At 40.3% G+C, this 25172-nt stretch overlaps 1 protein-coding gene across 2 annotated transcripts in view; it reads right to left on the reverse strand.

Annotated features, from left to right (window-relative positions):
- Positions 1-24101: 24101 nt before the first annotated feature.
- The window catches only part of ERICH6 (glutamate rich 6), a 44094-nt gene continuing 43023 nt past the window's right edge, over positions 24102-25172 (reverse strand). For both annotated transcript variants that reach the window (XM_063807274.1, XM_516818.6), the window contains exon 14: positions 24102-24372. In XM_063807274.1, the coding sequence (XP_063663344.1) occupies positions 24109-24372 (264 nt within the window). In that variant the 3' untranslated portion in view covers positions 24102-24108. The remainder of the gene's footprint in view (positions 24373-25172) is intronic.

Below are 25172 nucleotides of genomic sequence, written 5' to 3' on the forward strand. Positions count from 1 at the left end.
AGGCAGCTTTGAAATGTGACCAAAAAAAAAAAAAAAAAAAGACTGGTTTTAGTGTAGTTTATTTATTTTCTTTCAAAGCATTTGTGTTAATGAGTTGGATGGTAAGAGGTGATTAACCTTCCAGATCAGTAGATTTCAGAAATGTCTTCCAACAGTGAAAATAACTTGTGTTAATCCTCCGAGCTTTCACCTTCACTTAGGCTGACTGAGGGGTGGGAAATAGCTTTGGAATCTTTACTGAGGACCAGGCAGATTTACAGTTTGAAAGTCAATCCTATTTAATTTTCTAACTTCTCCAGAATATTGTTTCCATTTAGCTTCTTGAGAGCATTTCTGGAGGGATTGCTATGTGCTAGGTACCGTGGGGGGTAACAGTTGTGAAGATGTGTGGCACAATTCCTGCATTCAAAGTGCATATGGTATAGCAGAGGAGAGAATCACAAAAATCTTACAGCAAAACGATAAGAAGCCTCATGAGGCCTATAGGAGCAGAAGGGAGCATTGGTTCTAGATGCTTGAGTATATAATTTTCCATAAATGGGGGCAGTGCACAGGAGAAGCAGCACTTCAAGGATGAGAAAGCAGAAGCACAGGGTTTCTGTGATAATTCCTATAGGGAAGGTGGCTGGACCGTAGTATATATTGGTGCGGGTGGAGGGAGATATGCTGGGAAACAGCCTGCGGGCATTGACAGCTGAGGTGAGGAATTGGACTACTTTCTATAGATGATAGCCAAGGAGAGTTTCTGAGTTGATGAGCCATCAGATCAGATCTGGCTTTTAGGGGTGAATCTGTCTGCACTGAGGCTATGGTGGGCGGAGAGGAGGATGAAGAGGTAGAGGTTCTAACAAAAGCACTGTGGGCACTTTCAGCATCGCACCCCAGACATCTTTGGCCTTGGATTAATAATTTATAAGTAATATATTCAATTTAAAAATGTCAACTTGTGTGGTTACATTCCCCTTCTATCCTCTGAGTTTTCTTTTGTCATGCTGAAACCTATACTCCATTAGAATTATCCTTCTTAAATCTAGTCTCATCTTCCCAATTTAGCTTTTAAACTTTGGGTAACATTTACATTTTTTTGTCGTCTATTTTCTGCTCATTGGCTAAGGAGCCTTTTTCCTGCCCTGAGAATATAAGATTCATTGCAATTAAAGAGCCTAGTGGCTTAATGTGATTATTCTTTCTTGTTTTTCTGAGAAGTATCCTTGTGTTTTGTGGACCAGTCAATCCTGACTTTGATCTCTAGGGACAATACACTGTGAGTATTTATTTCAGGAAGGACACTGATCCTAGATATTCACTTAGAGGATGAATTTTGCTCATACCAAGGAAAATTGTAAGGTAGAATTTTTTTTTTTTTGAGACGGAGTTTCACTCTTGTTGCCCAGGCTGAAGTACAATGGCGCGATCTCGGCTCACTGCAACCTCCGGCTCCCAGGTTCAAGCGATTCTCCTGCCTCAACCTCCCGAGTAGTTGGGATTACAAGCATGCACCACCATGCCCGGCTAATTTTTTGTATTTTTAGTAGAGATGGGGGTTTCTCCATATTGGTCAGGCTGGGCTCGAACTCCCAACCTCAGGTGATCTGCCAAGCCCAGTCTCCCAAAGTGCTGGGATTACAAGCGTGAGCCACAGCGCCCAGCCTGTATGATAGAAATTAAACTGATTACCCTTGTGAACTGAATGAGAACCTCCAAATTCTCATTCAATACAAGCATGAGTAGGACCTAGACATCTTATCTTGCTGAAATCTGGCAAGGCATACGGGCTGCCTGGTATACAATATATAGGATGCTCCCTCCCACCCCAGCCAAGATGGCATGATGCACTTACTTGTCCTTCTCTGGGAAGATAATGAGCAGTGACGGCAGATTTCTCAAGGGTCCCTTATGATGGAGTTGCAATTCCCCATTCTTTTTCCCTTCTCAGAAATTTCTGAAACTCATTTAGTTAAAAGATTAAAGAAACACATTGCAAAGGGACTTGAAGTAATTGGGACCCGACTCACCTTCCTGATATAAATAACTAGAAGTAGACAAAATATGTGAAACAACTACTCTCAGAAATTGGACAACAGACAGTGCAGGGCCTTGATCCCCAAGAGAAAGATAAATAGCAAGGAACTACACAAAATGTTTCGAGGAAGCTGTATTAATTAGGTAGGGCTGTCATAACAAAATACCACCGATTGGGTGGCTTAAACAACAGAAACTTATTTTCTCATAGTTCTGACAGCCAGAAGCCCAAGATCAAGGTGTTGTCAGGGTTCGTTTCTTTTTAATTTTTTAATTTAAAAAAATTTTTGTGACAGAGTCTTGCTCTATCGCCCAGGCTGGAATGCAGTGGTGTGATCATAGGTCATTGTAGCCTTAATCTCCTGAGCTCAAGTGATCCTCCTGCCTCAGCCTCCCAAGTAGCAGGGACTACAGGTGTGTGCCACCACCTGCCTAATTTTTTTGATTTTTAATAGAGGCGAGGTCTTGCTATGTTGCCTAGGCTGGTCTTGAGCTCCTAAGATCAAGCATTCCTCCTGCCTTGGCCTTCCAAAGTGCTGGGATTGTAGGTGTGAGCCACTGCACCTGGCCAGAGTTGGTTTCTGGTATGGCCTCTCTAATTTTTGTAGAGACGGGGTCTTGCTATGTTGCCCAGACTAGCCTCAAACTCCTGGCCTCAGGTGATCTGTTTTGGCTTCCTGAAGTGCTGGGATTACAGGTGTGAGCGACCGAGCCTGGCCAAGGGACACTTTTTAGACTAAGGTACAGAGAGGGGGATCCCAAGCACAATACAGTCATCTCACTATTGGAGTTCAAGAAGGTGATTTAGAATTGGCAGGGCAGACAACTGTAGAGAACAGAGCTATGCAGAGAAGGAACTCCAGAAGTCCACACAGGAGTTTGAGTATTGCTGAAATTCCATGAGCTAGGCACACTTTGCCCTATGCATCTCTTCCACCTGGCTGTTCCTGAGTTGTATACTTTATAATAAACCAGAACATTTTAAGTAAAGTGTATCCCTGAGTTTGTGAGCCATTCTAGCAAATTATTGAACTTGAGGGTTGTGGGAACCCCCGATTTATGTCTGATTGGTCAAAAGTATGGGTGGTCCAGGACCTGCAACTGGTGTCTGAAGTGGGAACAGACTTGTGGAACCGAACACTTAACTTGTGGGATCTGACACTAACTCCAGGTAGATAGTGTTATTAATAGAAATGAATGGAATGTCAGGACACTCAGCTGGTAAGTGTGGGAATCTTTCCCCCCTCAATATACACATTTGATATCAGAAGTATAGTGTGAGTAGGGAAACAATTTTTAAAAATTTTAAAAAGTATTTTTTACTTTTTTATTTTTATTTTTTGATTAGAAATAGAGATGAGCTCTTGCTGTGTTGCTCAGACTAGTCTCCAGCTCCTGAGCTCAAATGATCCTCTTGCCTTAGCCTTCCAAAGTGCTGGGATTACAGGTGTGAGCCATGCCCAGCCAAGAAAGTTTTCTTTTATGGTTTTAAAACTTTTTCACTTTGAAAGCCTCATAGTGATCCGAGAAGTAACCCAACAGCCTCACAGCACAACGTCTTAGATCCATTGACAAAAATAACAGAATTCAACACTCCTCAATGTAGAATTTGCAGTGTTAATCCAGTAAAAAATTACTACACACAAAAGCAGGAAATATGAACTTTAGACAGAAGAAAAATCAGTAAATAGAAACCAACCCAGAGGCCAGATGGTGACTCATGCCTGTAATCCCAGTACTTTGGGAGGCCAAGGTAGGCTGAACACTTGAGCCCAGGAGTTCGAGACCAGCTGGGCAACATGGCGAACCCCGCCTCTATTTTAAAAAGTTTTTTAAATTTAATTTAACTTAAAAAACCAATTGGAAATGACAAAGATGATGGAATTAGCAGACAAGGATTTTAAAATAATTTATGTGTATGTGGTCAGATATTTAAAGAAAAACATGAATAGAACAATAGAAATTGAAGATATTAAAAAAGAACCAAGTGAAACTTCTAGTATTTAAAATACAATATTTTATATGAATAATTCACTGAGACTTAACAGAAGATTAGACACTGATAAAGAAAAAGATTAGTGAACTTGAAGAGAACAAAAGAAACTATGAAAACGAAGAAAGAGTACAAAGACTGAAGAATCAAGAGAGTATCAGTGACCTGTAGACAACATTATGAGCTATAACTTACAGGTAATTAGAATCTTAGAGGAGGCAGGGATCAGAAAAAAATATTTAAAAATAATAGTGAAAAATATTCTGAAATTTTTAAAAATAGAGACAGGGTCTCACTATGTTGCCTAAGCTGTTCTTAAACTCCAGTGATCCTCTTGCCTCAGCCTCCTGAAGTGTTGGGATTAGAGGTGTGAGCCACTATGCCTGATCATTTAAAAAAATTTTTTTTGTTTTGAAATGGAGTCTTGCTCTGTCACCCAGGCTGGAGTACAATGGCGCAATCTTGGCTCACTGCAATCCCTGCCTCCTGGGTTCAAGTGATTCTCCTGCCTCAGCCTCCCAGGTAGCTGGAACTACAGGCGCGTGCCACCACCTCCCACTGATTTTTTGTAATTTTAGTAGAGATGGGGTTTCACTGTGTTAGCCAGGATGGTCTCCATCTCCTGACCTCGTGATCCACCCACCTCCGCCTTCCGAAGTGCTGGGATTACAGGCGTAAGGCACCGCGCCTGGCCAAAATTTTTTCATTGAGACGTAATTCACATGCCTCACATGCTAATTCACCCATTTAAAATCCACAGTTTGATGTTTTTAAGTGTATTCACAGGTTTGTGCAACCATCGCTACCACCTAATTTTAGAACATTTTTGTCCTGCCTAAAACAAGCTTCTCCAATTACCACAGTCAATTTTAGAATATGTTTATTAACTCAAAAATGAAAGCCTGTGCCCTTTGGCTATCATTTCCCTATCCTGGCATCCTGTAGACTTAAGAAACCTCTAATCTATGTTCTGTATCTACACATTTGCCTATTCTGAACAATTCATATAAATTAAATCATATAATACGTAATATTTTGTGGCTGGCTTCTTCCACTTTAGTGTGGTATTTTCAAGGTTCGTCAATGCTGTTTAATTTATTAACACTTCATTTTTTAATTGCAAAATAATATTTCCATATATGAGTATATCACATTTTATTTCATTAATTGGTGGGCACTTGGGTTGTTTATTTTTATTTTTATTTATTTATTTTTTTAGAGACAGGGTCTTCCTGTGTTGCCCAGGCTGGTCTCAAACTCCTGGGTTCAAGCAATCCTTCCACCTTAGCCTCCCAATGTGCTGTGATTATAGGTATGAGACACTGTGACCACTCAGGTTGTTTCTTTTGGGCTGCAAGAATAGTGCTCCCATCAGGTGTGGTGGCTCACATCTGTAATCCCAACACTTTGGGAGGCCAAGGTGAGTAGATCACTTGAGCCCAGGAGTTTGAGACCAGCGTGGGCAACAAGGTGAAACTCTGTCTCTACTAAAAATATAAAAAATTAGCCAGGCATGGTGGCACACACCTGTAGTCCCAGCCACTCGGGGTTGGGGTGGGGGCTGAGGCAGGAGGACCGCTTGAGCCCAGGAGGCTGAGGCTGCAGTGAGCCCTGATTGTGCCACTGCACTCCAGCCTGGGTGACAGAGTGAGACCCTGTCTCAAAAAAAAAAAAAAAAAAAAAAAGAATAGTGCTCCCAAGAACCATAGAATGTACATTCTCATTGCACAAAGAACATACTCTAAGATTAACCACATGCTCAGTCACAAAGCAAATCACAATAAATTCAAAAAAATCAAAATCATACCAAGCATCTTCTTGGACCACAGTGAAATAAAAATAGAAATCAATACCAAGAAGAACTCTCAAAACCACACAAATACATGGAAACTAAACAATTTGCTCCTGAAAGACTTTTGGGTAACAACAAAATTAAGGCAGAAATCAAAAATTATTTGAAACAAATGAAAATAGAGACACAACGTACTAAAACTTCTGGAATGCAGCAAAGGCAGTCTTAAGAGGGAAGTTTATAGCACTAAATTCCTACATCAAGATAATAGAAAGATTAAAATTAAAAGCCTAATTTCACACCTAAAGGAACTAGAAAAACAAGAACAAACTAAACCCAAAGCTAGCAGAAGAAAAGTAATAACTAAAATCAGAGCAGAACTAAATGAAATTGAGACCCCCCAAAAAATACAAAGATTAACAAAATGAAAAGTTGGTTTTTGGAAAGGATACATGAGATTGATAGACCACTAGCTAGATTATCAAAGAAAAAAACAAAAAGAGAGAAGATCCAAATAAGCAAGTCAGAAGTGACAAAGGTGACAGACATAACAACCAATCCCACAGGAATATGAAAGATTCTCAGAGACTACTATGTACATCTCTATGTGCACAAATCAGAAAATCTAGAGGAAATGGATAATTCTCTGGAAACACGCAACCTCCCAAGATTGAACCAGAAAGAAATTGAAACACTGAACAGACTAATAATGAGTTACAAAATTGAATCAGTAACACAAAATCTACCAACCAAAAATGGCCCTGGGCCAGATGGAGTCATGGCCGAATTCTACCAGATATACAAAAAGCTGGAACCAATCCTACTGCAACTATAAGAAAAAAGGAGGAGGGACTCCTCCCTAACTCATTTTGTGAAACAAGTATCTTTTTCTTTTTTTTTTTTTTTTTACCAGCATCATCTTGATACCAAAAATCTCCCAAAGACACAACAAAAAAGAAAACTGCAGGCAATATTCCTGATAAACATAGACACAAAAATCCTCAACAAAATACTAGTAAACTGAATCCAGCAGCACATCAAAAAGATAATTCACTACGATCAAGTGGGCTTTATCCTTGGGATGCAAGGATATTTCAACACGTGCAATTCAGGCCAAGCACAGTGGGTCACACCTGTAATCCCAGCACTTTGGGAGGCTGAGGACAGTGGATTGCTTGAGTTCAGGAGTTTAAGACCAGCCTGGGTAATATGGTGAAACCCCATTTCCACTAAAAATACAAAAACTTAGCTGGGCATGGTGGCATACGCCTGTAGTCCAGCTACTGGGGAGGCTGAGGTGGGAAGATTGTTTGAGCCTGGGAGGCAAAGTTCGCAGTGAGCCGAGATCAGCCACTGTATGCCAGCCTGGGTGAGAGTGAGACATCATACCAAATGGGCAAAAGTTGGATGTATTTCCTCTAAGAACTGGAACAAGGTAAGGATGCCCATATCACTACTCCTATTTAACATAGTACTAGAAGTCCTAGACAGAGCAATCAAGCGCGAGAAAGATATAAAAGACATCCAAACAGGAAAAGAGGAAGTCAAATTATCTCTCTTTGTTGATGATATGATTCTATACATAGAAAATTCTAATGATTCCATGAAAAGACACCTAGACCTGATAAATGACTTCAGTAAAGTTTCAGGATATAAAAAAAATCAACGTGCAAAAATCAGTGGCATTTCTATACACCAATAACGTTCTAGCTGATAATCAGATCAAGAATGCAATTCTATCTGCAATAGCTACACACACACACACACATACACACACACACACAAAACCACACAAAAATACTTAGGAATACATCTAACTAAGGAGAGGAAAGATCTCTACAAGAACTCAAAAACACAGCTGAAAGAAATAGATGACACAAACAAATGGAAAAAATATTTCATGCTTATGGATTTATCATTAAAATGTCCATACTGTCTAAAGCAATCTACAGATTCAATGTAATTCCTATCAAATTACCAATGTCATTTTTCACAGAATTAGAAAAAACTATTCTAAAATTTATATGGAACAAAAAAATAGCCCAAATAGCCTAAGCAATCCTAAATAAAAAGAACAAAGCCACACAGGCATCACATTACTTGAGATTATTGTCTTTTTTAATATAGGTCTTTACATCTACAAATTTTCTATTGAGCACTGCTTTAGCTGCATCCTGTGTTTTGGTATATTGTGTTTTGTTTTCATTTATCTGAAATGTATTTTCTACTTTCCCTTGTGATTTCTTCTTTGGTCCATGTGTTATTTAGGAATGTATTTTTTAATTTACCATTTACAATAGCATCAAAAAAATATAAAATAGGAATAATTTAACCAAGGGGATGAAAAATCTGAAAACTACATGATATTGATGAAAGAAATTGAGGCATTAGCTGGGTGTGGTGACTGGCACCTGTAATCCCAGCTACTCGGGAGGCCGAGGCAGAGAATTGCTTGAACCTGGGAGGCAGAGTTTGCAGTGAGCCGAGATGGCACCACTGCATTCCAGCCTGGGTGACAGAGCTAGACTCTGTCTCAAAAAAAAAAAGAAAGAAAGAAAGAAAGAAACTGAGGAAGACACACATAAATGGAAAGATGTCCCATGTTTATGGATTGGAAGAATTAATATTCTTAAAATGTTCATGCTATCCAAAGAGATCTATAGATTCAATATTATCAAAATTCTGATGGTATTTTCCACAGAAATATAAAAAAGCAGTTCTAAAATTCATAAGGAACCAAAAAAGACTGTGAATATCTAAAGCAAACTTGAGGAAGAAGAACAAAGCTGAGGCATCATACTTCCTGGTATACAAGCAGGAAGCTATAGTAATCAAAATGGTATGGTACTCATATAAAAAGAGACGCATAGGTCAATGGAACAGAATCAAGCACCTGGAAACAAGGTCATTCATATACAGTCAGCTGATATTTGAAAAGAGCATTAAGAATATACAATGGGCCGGCCGGGCGCGGTGGCTCTTGCCTGTAATCCCAGCACTTTGGGAGGCCGAGACGGGTGGATCACGAGGTCAGGAGATCGAGACCATCCTGGCTAACACGGTGAAACCCAAGTCTCTACTAAAAATACAAAAAATTAGCCGGCCTGGTGGCGGGGGCCTGTAGTCCCAGCTACTGGCAAGGCTGAGGCAGGAGAATGGCGTGAACCCGGGAGGCGGAGCTTGCAGTGAGCCGAGATCGCGCCACTGCACTCCAGCCTGGGCGACAGAGCGAGACTCCGTCTCAAAAAAAAAAAAAAAAGTATACAATGGGCCAAGTGTGGGGGCTCACGCCTGTAATCCCAGCACTTTGGCAGGCCAAGGTGGGTGGATTGCTTGAGGCCAGCAGTTTGAGACCACCCTGGCCAACATGGCAAAACCCCGTCTCTACTAAAAATACAATAATTAGCCGGGCATGGTGGCACATTCTTGTAATCCCAACTACATAGGAGGCTGACACAGGAGAATTGCTTCAATCGGGGAGGTGGAAGTTGCAGTGAGCCAAGATCGCACCACTGCACTCTGGCCTGGGTGACAAGAACAAGACTCTGTCTCAAAAGAAAAAAATATATATATATACAACGAAGAAAGGATAATCTCTTGAATAAATGGTGTTGGGAAACTGGATATCCACATGCAAAACTATGAAATAGGATCCCTGTCTTACACCACTCACAAAAAATTAACTTGAAATACATTAAAGATTTTAATGTAAGACCTGAAAATGTCAAACTCCTATAAGAAAACATAGGGAAAAAATCTCCTTGACATTGATTTTGGCAATGATTTTTGGATATGACACCAATAGCACAGACAACAAAAGCAAAAATAAACAAGTGGAACTACATTAAACTAAAATGTTTCCGCACAGCAAAGGAAACAACCAAAAAGGCAAGCTACAGAATGGGAGAAATATCTGCAAACCATATATTTGATGAGAGGCAAGCATCTAAAACATATAAGAACGCATACAACTCAATAACAGCAGCAACAACAACAAACCCAAAACAAATAATCTCATTAAAAATGGGCAAAGAACCTTAACAGACGTTTTTCCAGAGAAGACATACAAATAGCCAAGTACAGAAAAATAGTGCTCCACATCACTAAACGTTAAGGAACTGCAAATCAAAACCACGATGAGATGTCACCCCACTCATTATGATGGGTATTAACAAAATAACAAAAGATAGCTATTGATGAGGATGTGGAGAAAAGGGAACCCTTGTGCACTGTTGGTAGAAATGTAAATTGGTACAGCTATTATGGAAAAGGGTATTGAGGGTCTTCAAAAAATTAAATTAAAACTGTCATATAATCCAGCAATCCCACTTCTAAGTATGTATCAAAAGGAAATAAAATCAGTATCCTGAAGAGATATCTGCACCCCCATGTTCATTGCAGCATTATACACAATAACCAAGATATGAAATCAACTTGTGTCCTTTGACAGATGAACAGATAAAGACAATGTGGTATATACTTATACAGTGGAATATTACTCAACCATTAAAAAAGGAAAATCTTGCCATTTGTGCCAATATGGATGAATTTTGAAGGCATTATGCTAAATGAAGTGGGTCAGACAGGAAAGACAAATACTGTATGATCTGAAATCTGATCATATATTTGTGCAATCTGAAAAAGTCGAAGTCATAGAAACAGAGAATGGAATGGTAGTTGCCAGGAGTTTAGGGGTGGGTGAAATGAGAAAGATGTTGGTCAAAGAGTACAAACTTTCAGTTATAAGATAAATAAATTATAGGGATCTAATGCACACATGGTAACTGTAGTTAATAATATGGTATTAAATACTTGAAATCTGCTAAGAGAGTAGATCTTCAATGTTCTCACCACATAAAAAATTGTTAACTGTGAAGTGATGTACATATTAACTAACTTGATTGTGGTAATCATTTCACTATATATATATAAAATTATCAGGTTGTATACTATAAATACATACAATTTTATTCATTATACCTTAATAAACTTGGGGGATGAGGAATGACTGAAATCCATCTCCACCCCAACCAATTTATGTTTATTTTTTTAGAGACAGGGTTTGTCTGTGTTGCACAGGGTGGTCTTGAACTCCTGACCTTAAGTGATCCTCCTGCCTCGGCCTCTCAAGTGCTGGTATTACAGATGTGACGCACTGCGATCGCCCCAACCAGTTTAAATTTGTAATCTCTGGTAGTGGAACCAGGCCGTGTGTGTGTGTGTGTGTGTGTGTGTGTAAAATTGTGTGCATATATAAAAATTTGAAATATATGTATGTGTTTTTAACTTATATGGAAATTTAAAAATACATATCAAAATGGAGAGAATTGTATAGGGAATCCTCATGTACCACTTACCTAGCTTGAAAGATGATCAATTCATGATCATTCTTGTTCCATTGATACTTTCTTCCTCCTTCCTCCCCTGCTGAATTATTCAGAAGCAATTCTTAAATATCATATTCTATTCATATATCGGTATGTGTATCGAAAAGAATGACCCCTTACAAAAATAACCACAAAAGCATGATCACATTTTAAAATTTAATATTAATTTTATCAATGACCTGGGGAGACTTCCAATTTCCCAGGCAGAGGGATTTGAAAGGCTCCCAGGGTGATTCTAATGTACAGCCAGAGCTGAGAACTACTAGATGCTGATCCATGCTCCTCAAACTCACAGGGAGCACACACAAATCTACTGGATAACTTGTTAACATGCAGTTTCTGATTCGGGGCTCTGAGATTCCACATTTCTTTCTTTCTTTTTTTGTTTTTGTTTTTCTTTTGTTTTGTTTTTTGAGGCAGAGTCTCGCTCTGTCGCCCAGGCTGGAGTGCAGTGGCGCGATCTTGGCTCACTGCAAGCTCCGCCTCCTGGATTCACGGCATTCTCCTGCCTCAGCCTCCCAAGTAGCTGGGACTACAGGTGCCCGCTACCATGCCCGGCTAAATTTTTTGTATTTTTAGTAGAGACGGGGTTTCACCATTTTAGCCAGGATGGTCTCGATCTCTTGACCTCGTGATCCACCCGCCTCGGCCTCCCAAAGTGCTGGGATTACAGGCGTGAGCCACCGCCCCCGGCCGAGATTCCACATTTCTAACGAGCTCTTGCATGATGTCCATGCTGCTGGTTCAAGGGCTACCCTGAGTGGCGAGGCTATAGACCACAGGGTCTTTGGGGGAGTGGTGTGGGTGTGTGTTGATAGGACTAACATGCTACCAAAATGGCATAAAGATTATTTTAAACTGAAAATTTTTTAGTTACAGCAGATGCAGAAATAAATCTTGTCTGCATGCCCCATATCTGACTAAAGCAAAGCTCCCTGAGAATTCAGTTGCCATAGCCCACTGCCTGCCCTCTCCAAGAGAGTCTTCAAACAGAGAAGCAACTGACCTTTAACACAGTGACATTCCAAGAATATTGTGTAAATGAGCCTCGCAGAATCTTCCATATATTCCCACTGCAGCCCATGTTCACCTAAATCCTTACCCTTAGCTGTTTGGGAAGTCTGTCCTTCATTCCCGCCCTCTCTCCTGCTCTCTCTCAGGTGCTTGCACATGTGTAATACACTTTTCTCCAGGTTCCATGCTCTAGGACATAAGGTGGTAGGGAAGAAAGTTTTCCTCCCTACAGTGTGTGCAGTGTGTGTGTGTGTGTGTGTGTGTGTGTGTATAATAGTCTTTGCTTTATGACCAGAAAGAACCTCCATTTTGCACCTTGCAAGGGTAGGAAAATTGGTTATACTATATGTGGGGTGTCAACTTTTCTCTGGATGTTCAGCCAATGCTTTCCCCTCAGGGGGTGGTCTAATTTAGTGATCTTCAAACGAGATCTGAGGACCTTCAGGGGTAAAGGCTTCTTAGGGTATCAGTTCCCATGGGCTCAGTATCATGCCTTCTCTAAATGGGAATGGACAGAGATTGTGTGTGTAATGAAGCTGTAGGCTCTTTCTTCATCTCCCATTTACGACGAATGGCAGACCCCTCACCATGGTGTCTCACTGAGGGAGTGTACCAGGTGCACAACCCTCCAAGGCTCCACCCAAGGGATCCATGTTGAGAAAATCAGTGACCCTAGTGACTGGTAAACATACATGTTAAGCAGTTTGTAATTCTTTGAGTTTAACCAAATTTAAGGAGAGTGAATCATACATTTCCACTGAAACTTTACTTTCATCAAAATTTGCTATGTTGTTTTGATCAGTTATGTGCTAACAATAATTGTAATGTTAATCAAAGGATTTTTTTGAACGCAGAGCCTTAAGGTCATAGAAAGTAAACTTTTACATTTTTAAATTTTAATATATTATTTTTGTAGTCAAGAAATATGAGAAGATGATCAGTAATAGATTTTCAAGCGTAAAAATATATCACAGCCCAAATAAACTTCTTTGGAGGAAGTAGGATGAAACTGTAAGTTCAAAAGAAAATTAAAGGAATGTTGCAGAATTTCTGGCTGCTAAAAAAGAGCTAGTTCATATATTTTTTAAATGGTTAATGTCAAGTGTTATATTACTGTGGTATTTAGATTCCATTGGATTCATTTTGGAAGGTAATGTTTCTTTCAAAATGTCAAGATTTATAATACATTGAAAATGACATTTTTTGCAACTGCCTAAATTTATGATGAATCATTATAGATGTCAATTGAAAAATGTGCAAGGGGGAACATGCATTAAAATGTTTTCTTAAGGGCATAAAATGGGAAAAGTTTGAAGATCACTGATCTGGACTGATTGGTTCCTTCTGAGGGGGCTAAGTGCCATTCACTAGAATGTAATTTATTTTAAACCATGTCTGTTTTACATATGCTATTGTAAAGAGAAAATTTAATGAAATAGAAATTGATCCATACTTTACAATGTCCTTTGTTTTAAGATTGGTAAACAACACTACAAAAACTTAAATGTGTGCTTAAGGAAATTGTTTGGGTACATTTTATGTAGCACTTTCTGTTTATTCTCTGTGGGTAAAGGAGAAACAAATATGTTTGTATGGTACAAAGTTACTTCTATTATTGTTAGTACTTATTAACATCATTTATTTTAATACTAATAAATAATTCCTTTCTGATGTGAGCTTTCAGTTCCTACTAAGTCTCTCATCTAACATAACTGTAATTATTTCTTTTTTTATATTATAAACTAGAGATGAGGTCTCACTATGTTGCCCAGTCTGGTCTGGAATTCCTGAGCTCCAAGTGACCCTCCCACCTTGGCCTCCCAAAGTGCTAGGATTTTAGGCATGAGTCACCACACTCAGACTCTACAATTATTTCTAATTCTTTGAAGCCGCAGAAGAAAGGTGAGTTAATTCCTTGGTTTGGTTAGAAGGACTGTGTCAGTGAGAGGCTGGGGTCTCTGTAATTATTACAGTAGTTTCCATCACTAAGCACAACTACAGCAGGCCAGGCACTGCACACATATTCTCTCTAGTGGCCAGACATACATGTTAAGGTCTGAAGGTTTGTGTTCCTCCCCAAATTCCTATGTTGAAATCTCAACCCTCATGATGGTATTTGGAGGTGGGGTCTTTGGGAGGTGATTAGGTCATGAGGATGCGGCCTTCATGAATGGGATTAGTGCCTTTACAAACAGGAAACCCAGAGAGGTCTATAGCTCTCTTTCCACCATGTAAGGATACAGTGAGAAATTGGGAGTCTGCAACCCAGAAGAAGGTCCTCACCAGAACCTGATCATGCTGGCACCCTGATCTCAAACTTCCAGCCTCCAGACTTGTAAAAGATGTTTATTGACTAAACATTTATCCAGTTACCCAAACCACCCAGTTTATGGTAGTTTGTTATAGTAGCCCAAACTGAATGAGACACTACAACCATGAGAAGTTGATTTTATCTTTTTCAGTTTACAGCTGAGAGAACTGAGGTTAAGGAAGTTCAGTAACTTGCCCAAGGGCACACAGTTAGTTGATGGAGAGCTGGGACTTGCCCTGGGATAGTCTGAGTGATATACTCTTTGGACCCCTCTGGGATTTGGTCCTTGGCAAAGTGAGCCCTGGTGAGGAACAGAGGGAAGAATATTTGATGGGGTCAGATGACCTGGGATCACTTTCTAACTCCACTTGCTGCTTAGCTGTGAGACCTAAGAAGTCACTTGCCATCTTTCAGTCTTAATATCTTTGCTGAAAATTTGCAGTATTGTGAGACTCAAAGTATAAGCAATATATGAGTATGAAGGAGGATTATTTTACCCTATCCTCTGGCCCAGATTTTGTTATAAAATTGACAAAAAAAAAAAAATGATATCACCTTTTGATCCCAGAAGAGTTCCCAAAACCTCATCTGAGTTTGTGGAATTGGGAATTGGGTTATGTTTTTCCATCTTTGTTGAATGCAAAATGATTGTATCCATCAGCAAATGGATTGTCAAAACTTAGAAGTGCATGGAAGTGTGTAGTATCCCTGCCTGATTTGGGCACTGGGAAAAGAAATCAGGTAGTGCAAACACAGGAAAATGTAACACATCTTTTTAGATAGAGACACATTACCTGTGTGCATTATAGGTAATCCATGAATTGAATGAACTCAGGTAGAGAATTTCTAGGTTGTTTGTGTTAAGTTCTAAATCTGGTCTCCATCTCTAGAGAATTATGTAAGCGTAGAGTTAAAAAAAAGTAAAGATATACTTTGTATTAAAGAAAGTTCATCTGTTCTCTGGATAAGATGAAATGTCTAAGTTCCAGCCTTGGTGGCCTGATTCCCTAATCTACTTTGAAGAATTCAACTAAAGCCTCTGCTGACTCACAGAATTGTTTGCTTCTCCCCAGTAATTGCTTCCAGTCTCCTTTTTATATTTACTTGCTTGCTTCTGGCTAGTCTTTTAAATATAAAAAGAGAAATTTCAGATATTAAAAAAATATAAAGAATAGTTAATGAAGACCTCCTGAACTTACCATGTTGCTTAAGAAATAGTCACAGCCCGCTGTATACCTCTCGACATCACATAAAGCTCCAGTGGTAAGCACCATCCCAAAACTTGATATCAAGCATTCCAGTGCATTTCTTTATACTTTTCCTACACAAGTATGTCCTACACAAGTATGTCTACCTAAATGATACATGGGATCATTTTGCATATTTTAAAACTTCATATAAATAGAATAATACTGAATGTGTTCCTTTGCCCTCTTGCTTTTTTCATTCAAAGTGAAAATGTTTTTCAGATTTGTTCATATTGATGCAGTTCCTAGTTCATTCGTTTTCAGTACTGTGTGGAATTCCACTGTGTGAATACACTACAATTTACCTATTCTGTTGATGGACATTTTGTTGTTGCTGTTGTTTTTCTATTACAAACAATGCTTCAGTGAACAAGCTTGTTTTTGTTTCACTGAGTAAACGTGAGTGATATGGTTTGGATCCGTGTTCCCACACAAAGCTGATGTTGAATTGTAATCCCCAGTGCTGGAGGTGAGACCTGGTGGAAGGTGACTGTATCATGGGGATGGTTTCTCATGAATGGTTTAGCACCACCCCCCACCTTGGTACAGTGTAGTGAGTGAGTTCTCATGTGATCTGGTTGTTTAAAACTGTGTAGCATCGCCCCCCAGCCCTCTCTCTCTTCTTCCTGCTCCTAGCCATGTGAAGTGCCTGCTCCCCCATCATGCTTCCTGTCCAGCCTGCGGAACTGTGAGCCAATTAAACCTCTTTTCTTTATAAATTACCCAGTCGCAGGTATTTCTTTATAGCAGTGCGAGAATGGACTGATACAGTGAGTTTCTTTAGGATATCTCTATTTAGGAACGGAACCTCCTTGTGTTGGGTAGGCACATCCTCAGCTTTATTGGCTAATGCAATTTGCTCTCCAAATGATGATACTAATTTTCATTTTCTCCAAAGGTATTTGAGTGTTCCCATTGTTTTTCCATCCTTGCTCCTGGATCATCATTATTGGGTAGGATAGAGAAAAAACGCATAGTTTGATCAACTCTGCAGGTTTTAAAAATTGGCACCCCTTCAAGAAAAAGACAAGCATCTGTGGATTAAAATCCCAACTCCTTACCCTAGTGCACACAGCTGCCTTCACTGGCTCCTCCTACCTCACCAGCCTCACCTTGCACCACGCTCCCTGTCATGCACAGTGGCCTCCTTTCTAGCCCTGGAGTGTGCAGCCAAGCTCATTCCCATCTCAGAACTTGATGTTCTTTCTTTCTGGAACACTCTTGTCTCAGCTCACTGTGCAACTAGTTTCTTCTCCATTTTTACATATTGGCTCCTCAGAGAGGCCTTCTCTGACTACATATGTAAAGTAGTGCCCTGCTTACCTGATTACTTACTCCTAACACATTCTGAAATTATTTCCCACTGGAATATTAACACCACAAGTGCCATGTACAGTGCCTGGCATGTGCTAAATTTGTATTGAATGAATGAATGCACACACTGATGCCTTCTCTACCATGCAAACCTGTTACCCTTTCCTATCATTTCATTCTTCATCCTTCCTGCATTTTGCTGATCACTGGCATATAGATTAGGGAGAATGCAGAGGAACCTGGTAGTGTCCTAAACAGAGGCTCTAGCCAGTGTTGCCTTTCCTTCTGAATGTCCCAACATCTCATGCGTTGGTTTCATCCACCACTGAACCTTTCACTTTGCGTTGGTTTCATCCACCACTGAACCTTTCACTTTGGATCAAAGCCAGGCCATCTCCTTCTACCCTCAGTGCCTGAGATGAAGCTTGTGACTCCTTCTTTTGCTCTCTACCTTTCCAGAGGTCATTGTGGCCTCCTTCAGTACTTGGTCAAGGACAGGATTTGCCTGAATCATTTCTGGCCCTTTCTTGCTAATCTGATGGTGTGGGCAAGTCCTCAAGGGGTTGAGCACATACTTATTATCATCTGGGTATTTGTGACTTTCTCGTCATCATTTGAGTCACCTGTGATTCTGACTTCCAGTCAACATACTCATGGGTTAATTATTGCTTCTGGAAAAAATTCTATGATCATTCTGAGATGGGTCATTTGATTCCTTTGCCTTCTTTGCTCCCTCCTCCCTCCACCCGCACATGACATCTACTTCCTGAGCTGAGACATATGCTCTCCTTTTAGTGCTCTCTGTACTTCTTTTTGTCACTGAGCATACCTCATTGTTTTGTCATGGCCTCTTCTTGTGTCCTGTTTTTCCTGAGGGCAGGAAACTATGAGTTCTAAGTTTGTATCACCAGTACTTGGTATGAAATAAGCAATGAATAAATGTTTATTAAACATATGAACAAATGAATGGATGGAGTAAACTCTGAACCTGGAATTAAAACTTTTATTAACACATTCGGTTTATATAGAGACAGTGCCAGTGCCAGCCATGTTTCTGAGAAATTTGTTACCAGTGGCAGCTCAACTCCAGAGAAAGCCAGGTTTTTCATAAAAGGATTGAAGTGGGAACTAGGCTTTGATATGAATCTATTTTAATCTACTTTCAACCCACTCTGTCAAGCACTGAATAGAGCAGCAAAGAGACAGTAAGAATTTTCCTCCATGGCCATGTATATCTCTTGTAGAGATTTCACTTTACTTGTTCATTCATTCATTCAACATTTGTCAGGTGCTAATACGCATTCATACAAACAAGAGATCAAGGGGTTGATTATGTTTCCAGCGTGTTGCCCCTTTGCTTAATAGTTTAACAGAGGGAAGCCTCTGTGTTATTTTGAAAACGACACAATTGGGCATCGTCTCTGAAGAGTATGGATGGATGTTACACTGTGGTTTTCATTTCCCGGTGTCAGTCCTATAGAGCAAGTATGTGAAAAGTGGATCCCTGGACTTTTCTGTGCATTGTCTAATGCTGGGTCACACGACAAGGTGTACTATAGATGCTCTAGTGATTTTCTTGCGTGACTGTGAACACACACAGTCTTCTCATTACCTGCTTTACACTTGCCAGTTTGGCTCAAATCAAGGTATTCCTAACTCCGGGATTTCACTCTGTGTTATATGGGAGAAACTGAAACAACACTCTTTCTAAGGAAACGTGTAGCTCGAGGAGGCCGTAATCATTTGTTGGTTATCTTCTCATTACAGATTGTATTATCCCAACCTAGCAAGGGTATTAGATCTTGTGATTTTTTTTTTTTTCTTCTTGAGACAGGGTTTTGCTCTGTCCAGCCCCTTACGGCATTTTGAAAACAATCTTACTCCTCATTTCATATCTCATTTCATATTATTTTCTACTTGCCTCACTGATATTCACCTATTTTTAAAGTATTTTATTTTCCTATGTTGGATATATTCCTAAAAGGCACCTTATATCATTTCTGGAATAAGACAGAGATAAGAAAAAAAAAGCATAATATTTGTTGTTTTGCAGGGAAATGGAACAATAGAATGACAGAATGAACAGGACAAAATTACTTGGTTTGAAGTAAAATCTATTGTTTACTTGCCCTTGGTGTACCCTCTAACATAGTTGGAGAAAAATACAGTTCATTTCTGTTTTTTTGTTTGTTTGTTTTTGCTTTTTTGAGACAGAGCCTCACTCTGTTGCCCAGGCTGGAGTGCAGTGGTGTGATTACAGCTCACTGCAGGCTCAACCTCCCAGGCTCAGCCTCTCTAGTAGCTAGGACTACATGCCTGGCTAATTTTTTTGATTTTTAGTAGAGATGAGGTCTCACTATGTTGCCCATGCTGGTTTCAAACTCCTGAGCTCAAGTGATCCTCCTGCCGCAGCCTCCCAAAGTGCTGGGATTACAGGTGTGAGCCACCATGCCCAGCCAGAAATTCTGTGTTTCTAAGAAATTTTTATTATTATAGTATAACATTTGCTTCTGAATGTTATTGGCCATCCAAATCCTATTAATTTTATTTAAATACATCTATTAAAACAAAGTAGACTCCAATAGCCTTTGCTTAATTATTTTTTTAATAAACTAGTAGTAAATTTACTGTGAAAATGAAAATCCTAACAGTTTCACAAGATATTTATTTCCAGTTTACTAACAAACAATGTGCATTTAATTTTGTTGGCTTATTTTGCAGTTCTATAATAGAGTTTTTCTGTGGCTTTCTTTTGGGAACAAAAATTCCATTTACTTTCTATCTTTCAAAATTCTTATTGGCAATGACTAATTCCCCTGTGTGAAATTTCACACACACACGCACACACACACACACACACACACACACACACACACACAGAGAGAAAGGACTGGAATGAAATTGAGCACAATATTAAAGATGGCTATCTGGCCCAGTGCTGTGGCTCACACCTGTAATCCTACCACTTTGGGAGGCCCAGTTGGGTGTATCACTTAAGGCCAGGAGTTCGAGACCAGTCTGGGAAACATGGTGAAACTCTGTCTCTACTAAAAATACAAAAATTAGCCAGGTGTGGTGACGTGTGCCTGTAATCCCAGCTACTCGGGAGGCTGAGGCACAAGAACCACTTGAACACGGGAGGCAGAGGTTGCAGTGAGCCGAGACTGTGTCACTGTACTCCAGCTTGTGTGACAGAGTGACACTCTGTCTCAAATATAAAAAAAGGTTTATCACTATTGTTATTTTGAATTATTCAGTTCCCTTAAATAAGTCTAACTGCCTTGAAATATGAGACCGATAGATAGATAGATGTTTTCCACTTGGGAATATTTTCACTTTTAATAATTTTTAAAATAAGTAATGTAAATTTCTTATAAATCAAAGAAAATGTAAATCAAATTAAATGACTGAAATGAGTCTCAATCATTTTAGAGGTTTATTTTGCCAAGATTGAGGATGCACCCGGGAGAAAGGAGCACAAAACCACAGGAACATCAATGACCCATTATTTTTCGAAATAAGGTTTGAGATTTCAATATTTATTTATTTGAGAAAAGTCTGGCTGTGTCACCCAGGCTGGATCCGCCTGCCTCAGCCTCCCAAAGTGCTGGGATTACAAGCGTGAGCCACTGCACCTGACCTGAGATTTCAATATTTAAAGGGGAAAGAGTGGGTAGTAAGGGAAAGAGGAAGGAAAAAAAGGGGGAGGAAAAAAAGAGGAAGGAATAAAAGGGGCAAGCAGTTGCATCTTTTGCGTCTTTGATCAGCATTCACTGAATCCACATTTTACACGGGAAAGGAGGGGATATAGGAAAAATTATGCATTCATCTCATGCTGGTGGATCTGCATTTTTATATAAGATAAACATAGAGTAGAGGAAGTAGTCAAATATGCATTTGTCTCAGGTGAGCAGAGGGATGACTTTTCCCTATGCCTGTGATGAGAAGCTGTTAATTTACATTGTCAGGTTAACATTCAATGAAGCTGTTTTAGGGTAAAGATTTTGGGGCCCCCCAAAAGAATTTCCTTTTGAGTAAATTGTGAAGGAAGTATGTAGCCTTTTCTCTTTGTAGCTATCTAATTAGGAACAAAATAGCAGTTTTGCGTGACTTAGTTCTCAAGCTTGACTCTTTCCTTTGGCATAGTGAGTTTGGAGTCCTGAGATTTTTATTTTCTTTCACACCCTTATTACATGTCATTAATTATAATTTAGTAAAGTAAATAACATTCTGGCATTAGACATGAAGCAACATGGTAAAAGACGCTGTCCCATTATCCTCTAATCTCAGCAAATCAAGGCCTTTGGGGCTCAGCAACCCAAAAGTGGTTTTTAATGATGTACAAAAACAGATTTCAATTAGGGCTTTGTTGCAATTTGCCCTTATGTGCAAATTTTTAGTGCTATTCTGATACATTTTAGCTCAATTATTTTAATATCTCACTTGATAGAAGCTAAAAGTTTACTCATCAATGAAAAGGAAGAGGCTAAAGGCAAAATGAAAAAAGAAAAAGAGAGAGACTTTAATGTAGATTAAGATGTGAATCTAGGAACCTCTTTTTCACAACGATAGCAGTGGAGAATGGCAAAAGTGAAAATAAAAAATAAAATAAAACAGAATCCTCAGTATTAACAAAATTCCTAGAAAGAAGGCTAACTAAAGGCAGGAAAAGAAAAAAAGGGAAGTTAATGGATTAGTAGCAAGAACCAGGCCCTCTATCTCCCAGTCACTCAGTTTCCCTGGAATACTCTATGCTTCCACTTACTCCATTCCTTTCCATTCTCTCTTGTATTTCCTCAGGTAGCTCTTAGCAGGGAAACGATATAATTTGACACTAGTTCGTGAATGGTGGGTAGGCCTAATCTCTCTTGTTCCACACTAGCGCCAAATTTGGAATTCAGTGTAAGGAGTGTCCCCTGAAACTACATTTCACCCTCTCCCAAAGAACAAAGAGTGGAGAAGTAAGTCCCAGGAAGTGCAGGAGCTGCAGAATTCTGGCGCCCTTCTATGTCTTGAGGGTCCTCCACCTCCAACTCTCAACTTTGCTTTCTGTTCTAAAGCAACCCTATCATTGAACTGGCTGAGGTGGTAGGATCACTTGAGCTTAGGAAGGTCGAAGCTGCAGTGAACTGAGATTGAGCCACTGCACTCCAGTCTGGGTGCCACAGCAAATCCCGTTCTCAAAATAATAATAATAATAATAACAAGAGGCATTCTTGCGTTATTAGGCTGGGGTGGCTCATCTGTAATTTCAGCACTTTGGGAGGCCACACTGGGAGGATAGCTTGAGCCCAGGAGTTCAAGACCAGCCTGGGCAACACAGTGATATAAGAGTTAAAAAGGAATTACTTAGGCAAATAATGAGGGTAAGGATGTCCTCAGTAAGGTTTTCCTTTTAATGAAAAGCAGCCCCCAAATGATTTTCTTTTCTAACAAAGAGCAGCCTGTAAAATTGAGCTGCAAACATAGACAAGCAAACTGAAAGCTTGTATGGGTGAATGCTGGCAGCTGTGCCAATAGGAAAAGGCTACAGGGACTAGGCATGTCCAAAATGGTGGCTCCATCTTCCCTTCTCTTTGCCAGCCATGTGTACAGTAAGAAGCAGGCAACATGGTGCCTACCAGGCAAAGACTCCATTTGCATAATAAGATTAGGGTGGGGCAGCCAGTTTCCCTGTGCATTATGTAAACATCACACCTAGTCTAACCAATCTATGGGCCCTATGTAAATCAGACACCGACTCCTCAAGCCTGTCTATAAAATCCAGTGCCAGAAGTCCCATTTGGGCTCCTCTGTCTCTCCCAGGAGAGAGCTATTCTCCGTTCTCTTTCTTTTGCCTATTAAACCTCTGCCTTTTTTTTTTTTTTTTTTTGACATGGAGTCTCGCTCTGTCACTCAGGCTGGAGTGCAGTGGCACGATCTCAGCTCATTGCGAGCTCTGCCTCCTGGGTTCAAGCGATTCTCCTGCCTCAGCCTCCTGATTAGCTGGGATTACAGGCATGTGCCACCACGCCTGGCTAATTTTTGTATTTTTAGTAGAGACGGGGTTTCACCATATTGGTCAGGCTGATCTAGAACTCTTGACCTTGTGATCTTCCCGCCTTGGCCTCCTAAAGTGCTGGGATTACAGGTGTGAGCCACCGTGCCCGGCCTAAACCTCTGCTCTTAAACTCACTCCTTGTGTGTGTGTGTCTGTGTGCTTAATTTTCCTGGCATGAGGCAATGAACCTTGGGTATCACCCCAGAAAATGACACCACTTCAACAGTGAGACCTCATCTCTTAAAAAAAGAAAGTAAACCAGTGAATGCTCAGAATTTGTTCTAAATTGATAATATAGCATATTTCTTGGTATTTTAGTCATTTTGTACACTTTTTTTGAATCCTCCCTGTATTATTCAGGGATCTCTAGAGGGACAGGACTACTAGGATAGATGTATATATGAAGGGGAGCTTATTAAAGAGTACTGACTTACACCATCACAAGGTGAAGTCCCAAACTAGGCCTTCTGCAAGCTGAGGAGCAAGGAAGACAGTCTGAGTCCCAAAATCTCAAAAGTAGGGAAGCCAACAGTGCAGCCTTCAGTCTGTGACCAAAGGCCTGAGAGCCCCTGGCAAACCACTGGTGTAAGTCCAAGAGTCCAAAAGCTGAGGAACTTGGAGTCTGATGTTCGAGGTCAGGAAGCAGCCAGAACAGGAGAAAGTTGAAAGCTGGAAGACTCAGCAAGTCTGCTCGTTCCACCTTCCTCTGCCTGCTTTATCCTGACTGCGCTGGCTGCTGATTAGATGGTGCCCATCCAGGTTGAGGGTGAGTCTGCCTCTCCCAGTCCACTGACTCAAATGTTAATCTCCTTTGGCAACACCCACACTGACAACACCGAGGAACAATACTTTGCATCCTTCAATCCAATCAAGCTGACCCTTGATTGATACTAGCCATCACACTCCTGATCCTCCCACCCCAAAAAAACTTCAACCAAAAAAACCCCAAAAAATTCAACAAAACAAATGAAAGCACCATCATTCTTAGTTAAATTTCTTCATTTATTATATTTCTTATTGTCTTCATTATATCTTGCTTTATACCAGAACTGTGACAAAGGGCAATTAGTTTTAGAGAAAGTGAAGAAAGGTAGGAAGGTTGCTTAAATTTTTCCCAAACCTGGCTTGAGGGAAAATTCACACATCCTTCAAGTTTATGAAACAGGCGACGGATCTTTATTAAACTGGCCAGCAGAAGAAGGTCATCTCCACTTACGTATCGGAGGATTGGAATCTCCTCAGGGTTTGGTAGCTTTTCAGCAAAGAGAAAGAGAAGGAAACTCAGAGTCCAGAAGTGGAACTGGGGAGGTGGGAGGAGCTGAGTCATGGCACTTATGTGGGGTTGGATTCCCTGATGAGGGTCCACTCTAATTCATCCGTAAGCAGGGGCGGTGGTGTTCTACTCTGAATGAGGAAAGAGCTGAAACACTGTGGAGACTTGAGAGACCAAATGGAATCTGGATACCTTCAAAAGCCTATAATTTATTCCAGTAATTTAACCAGCACCTACTGAGGGGATCACAAAGATGCCTCAGACACAGTCCCTTGCCTGGAAAGTACCCAGTGGGGGAGGTAGGGTGAGTGCTGGTCTGAAGGCTGGGTGCTCACTGGGAAGGCACTGAGAAGGGCAGTTTTCCTCAGAGAAGGTAGGACTGGGAAAAACTAAAACTCCCTTTCCTGCTCCTAAATGTGCCCCAACCTCCAGGAGGCCATTCCAAATTAACCTCTCCCTTACTCTTCTTTGGCCTCTGCTCTCCCCACTCTCTCACAGCTTTTGACGATTCAAGGCTGGTGTTGTCTTCTTGCAGCTGCAGAAGCCTAAATGGATTTGCCAGGACAGTCTTGCCTGAAGTGTTTTCAGTCTGTAGCTTCAAAGCCAGCCTAGGAGGGGCATTTAGCCTCTCTGGGGCAGGTTAAATGCAAGCAGAACTACTACCCTCTGCAAGCTAAGTGACCACTTATCTGCAAAAGATGATACTTACAGTATCATTTCTGTATTTCACTCCTCCTTCCATAGAAAGGAAGGAGTGGAGGAAGGAAAGAGTATGAGAT

This window comes from Pan troglodytes, chromosome 2 (assembly GCF_028858775.2).
Source record: "Pan troglodytes isolate AG18354 chromosome 2, NHGRI_mPanTro3-v2.0_pri, whole genome shotgun sequence".
NCBI classification, from domain to species: domain Eukaryota; kingdom Metazoa; phylum Chordata; class Mammalia; order Primates; family Hominidae; genus Pan; species Pan troglodytes.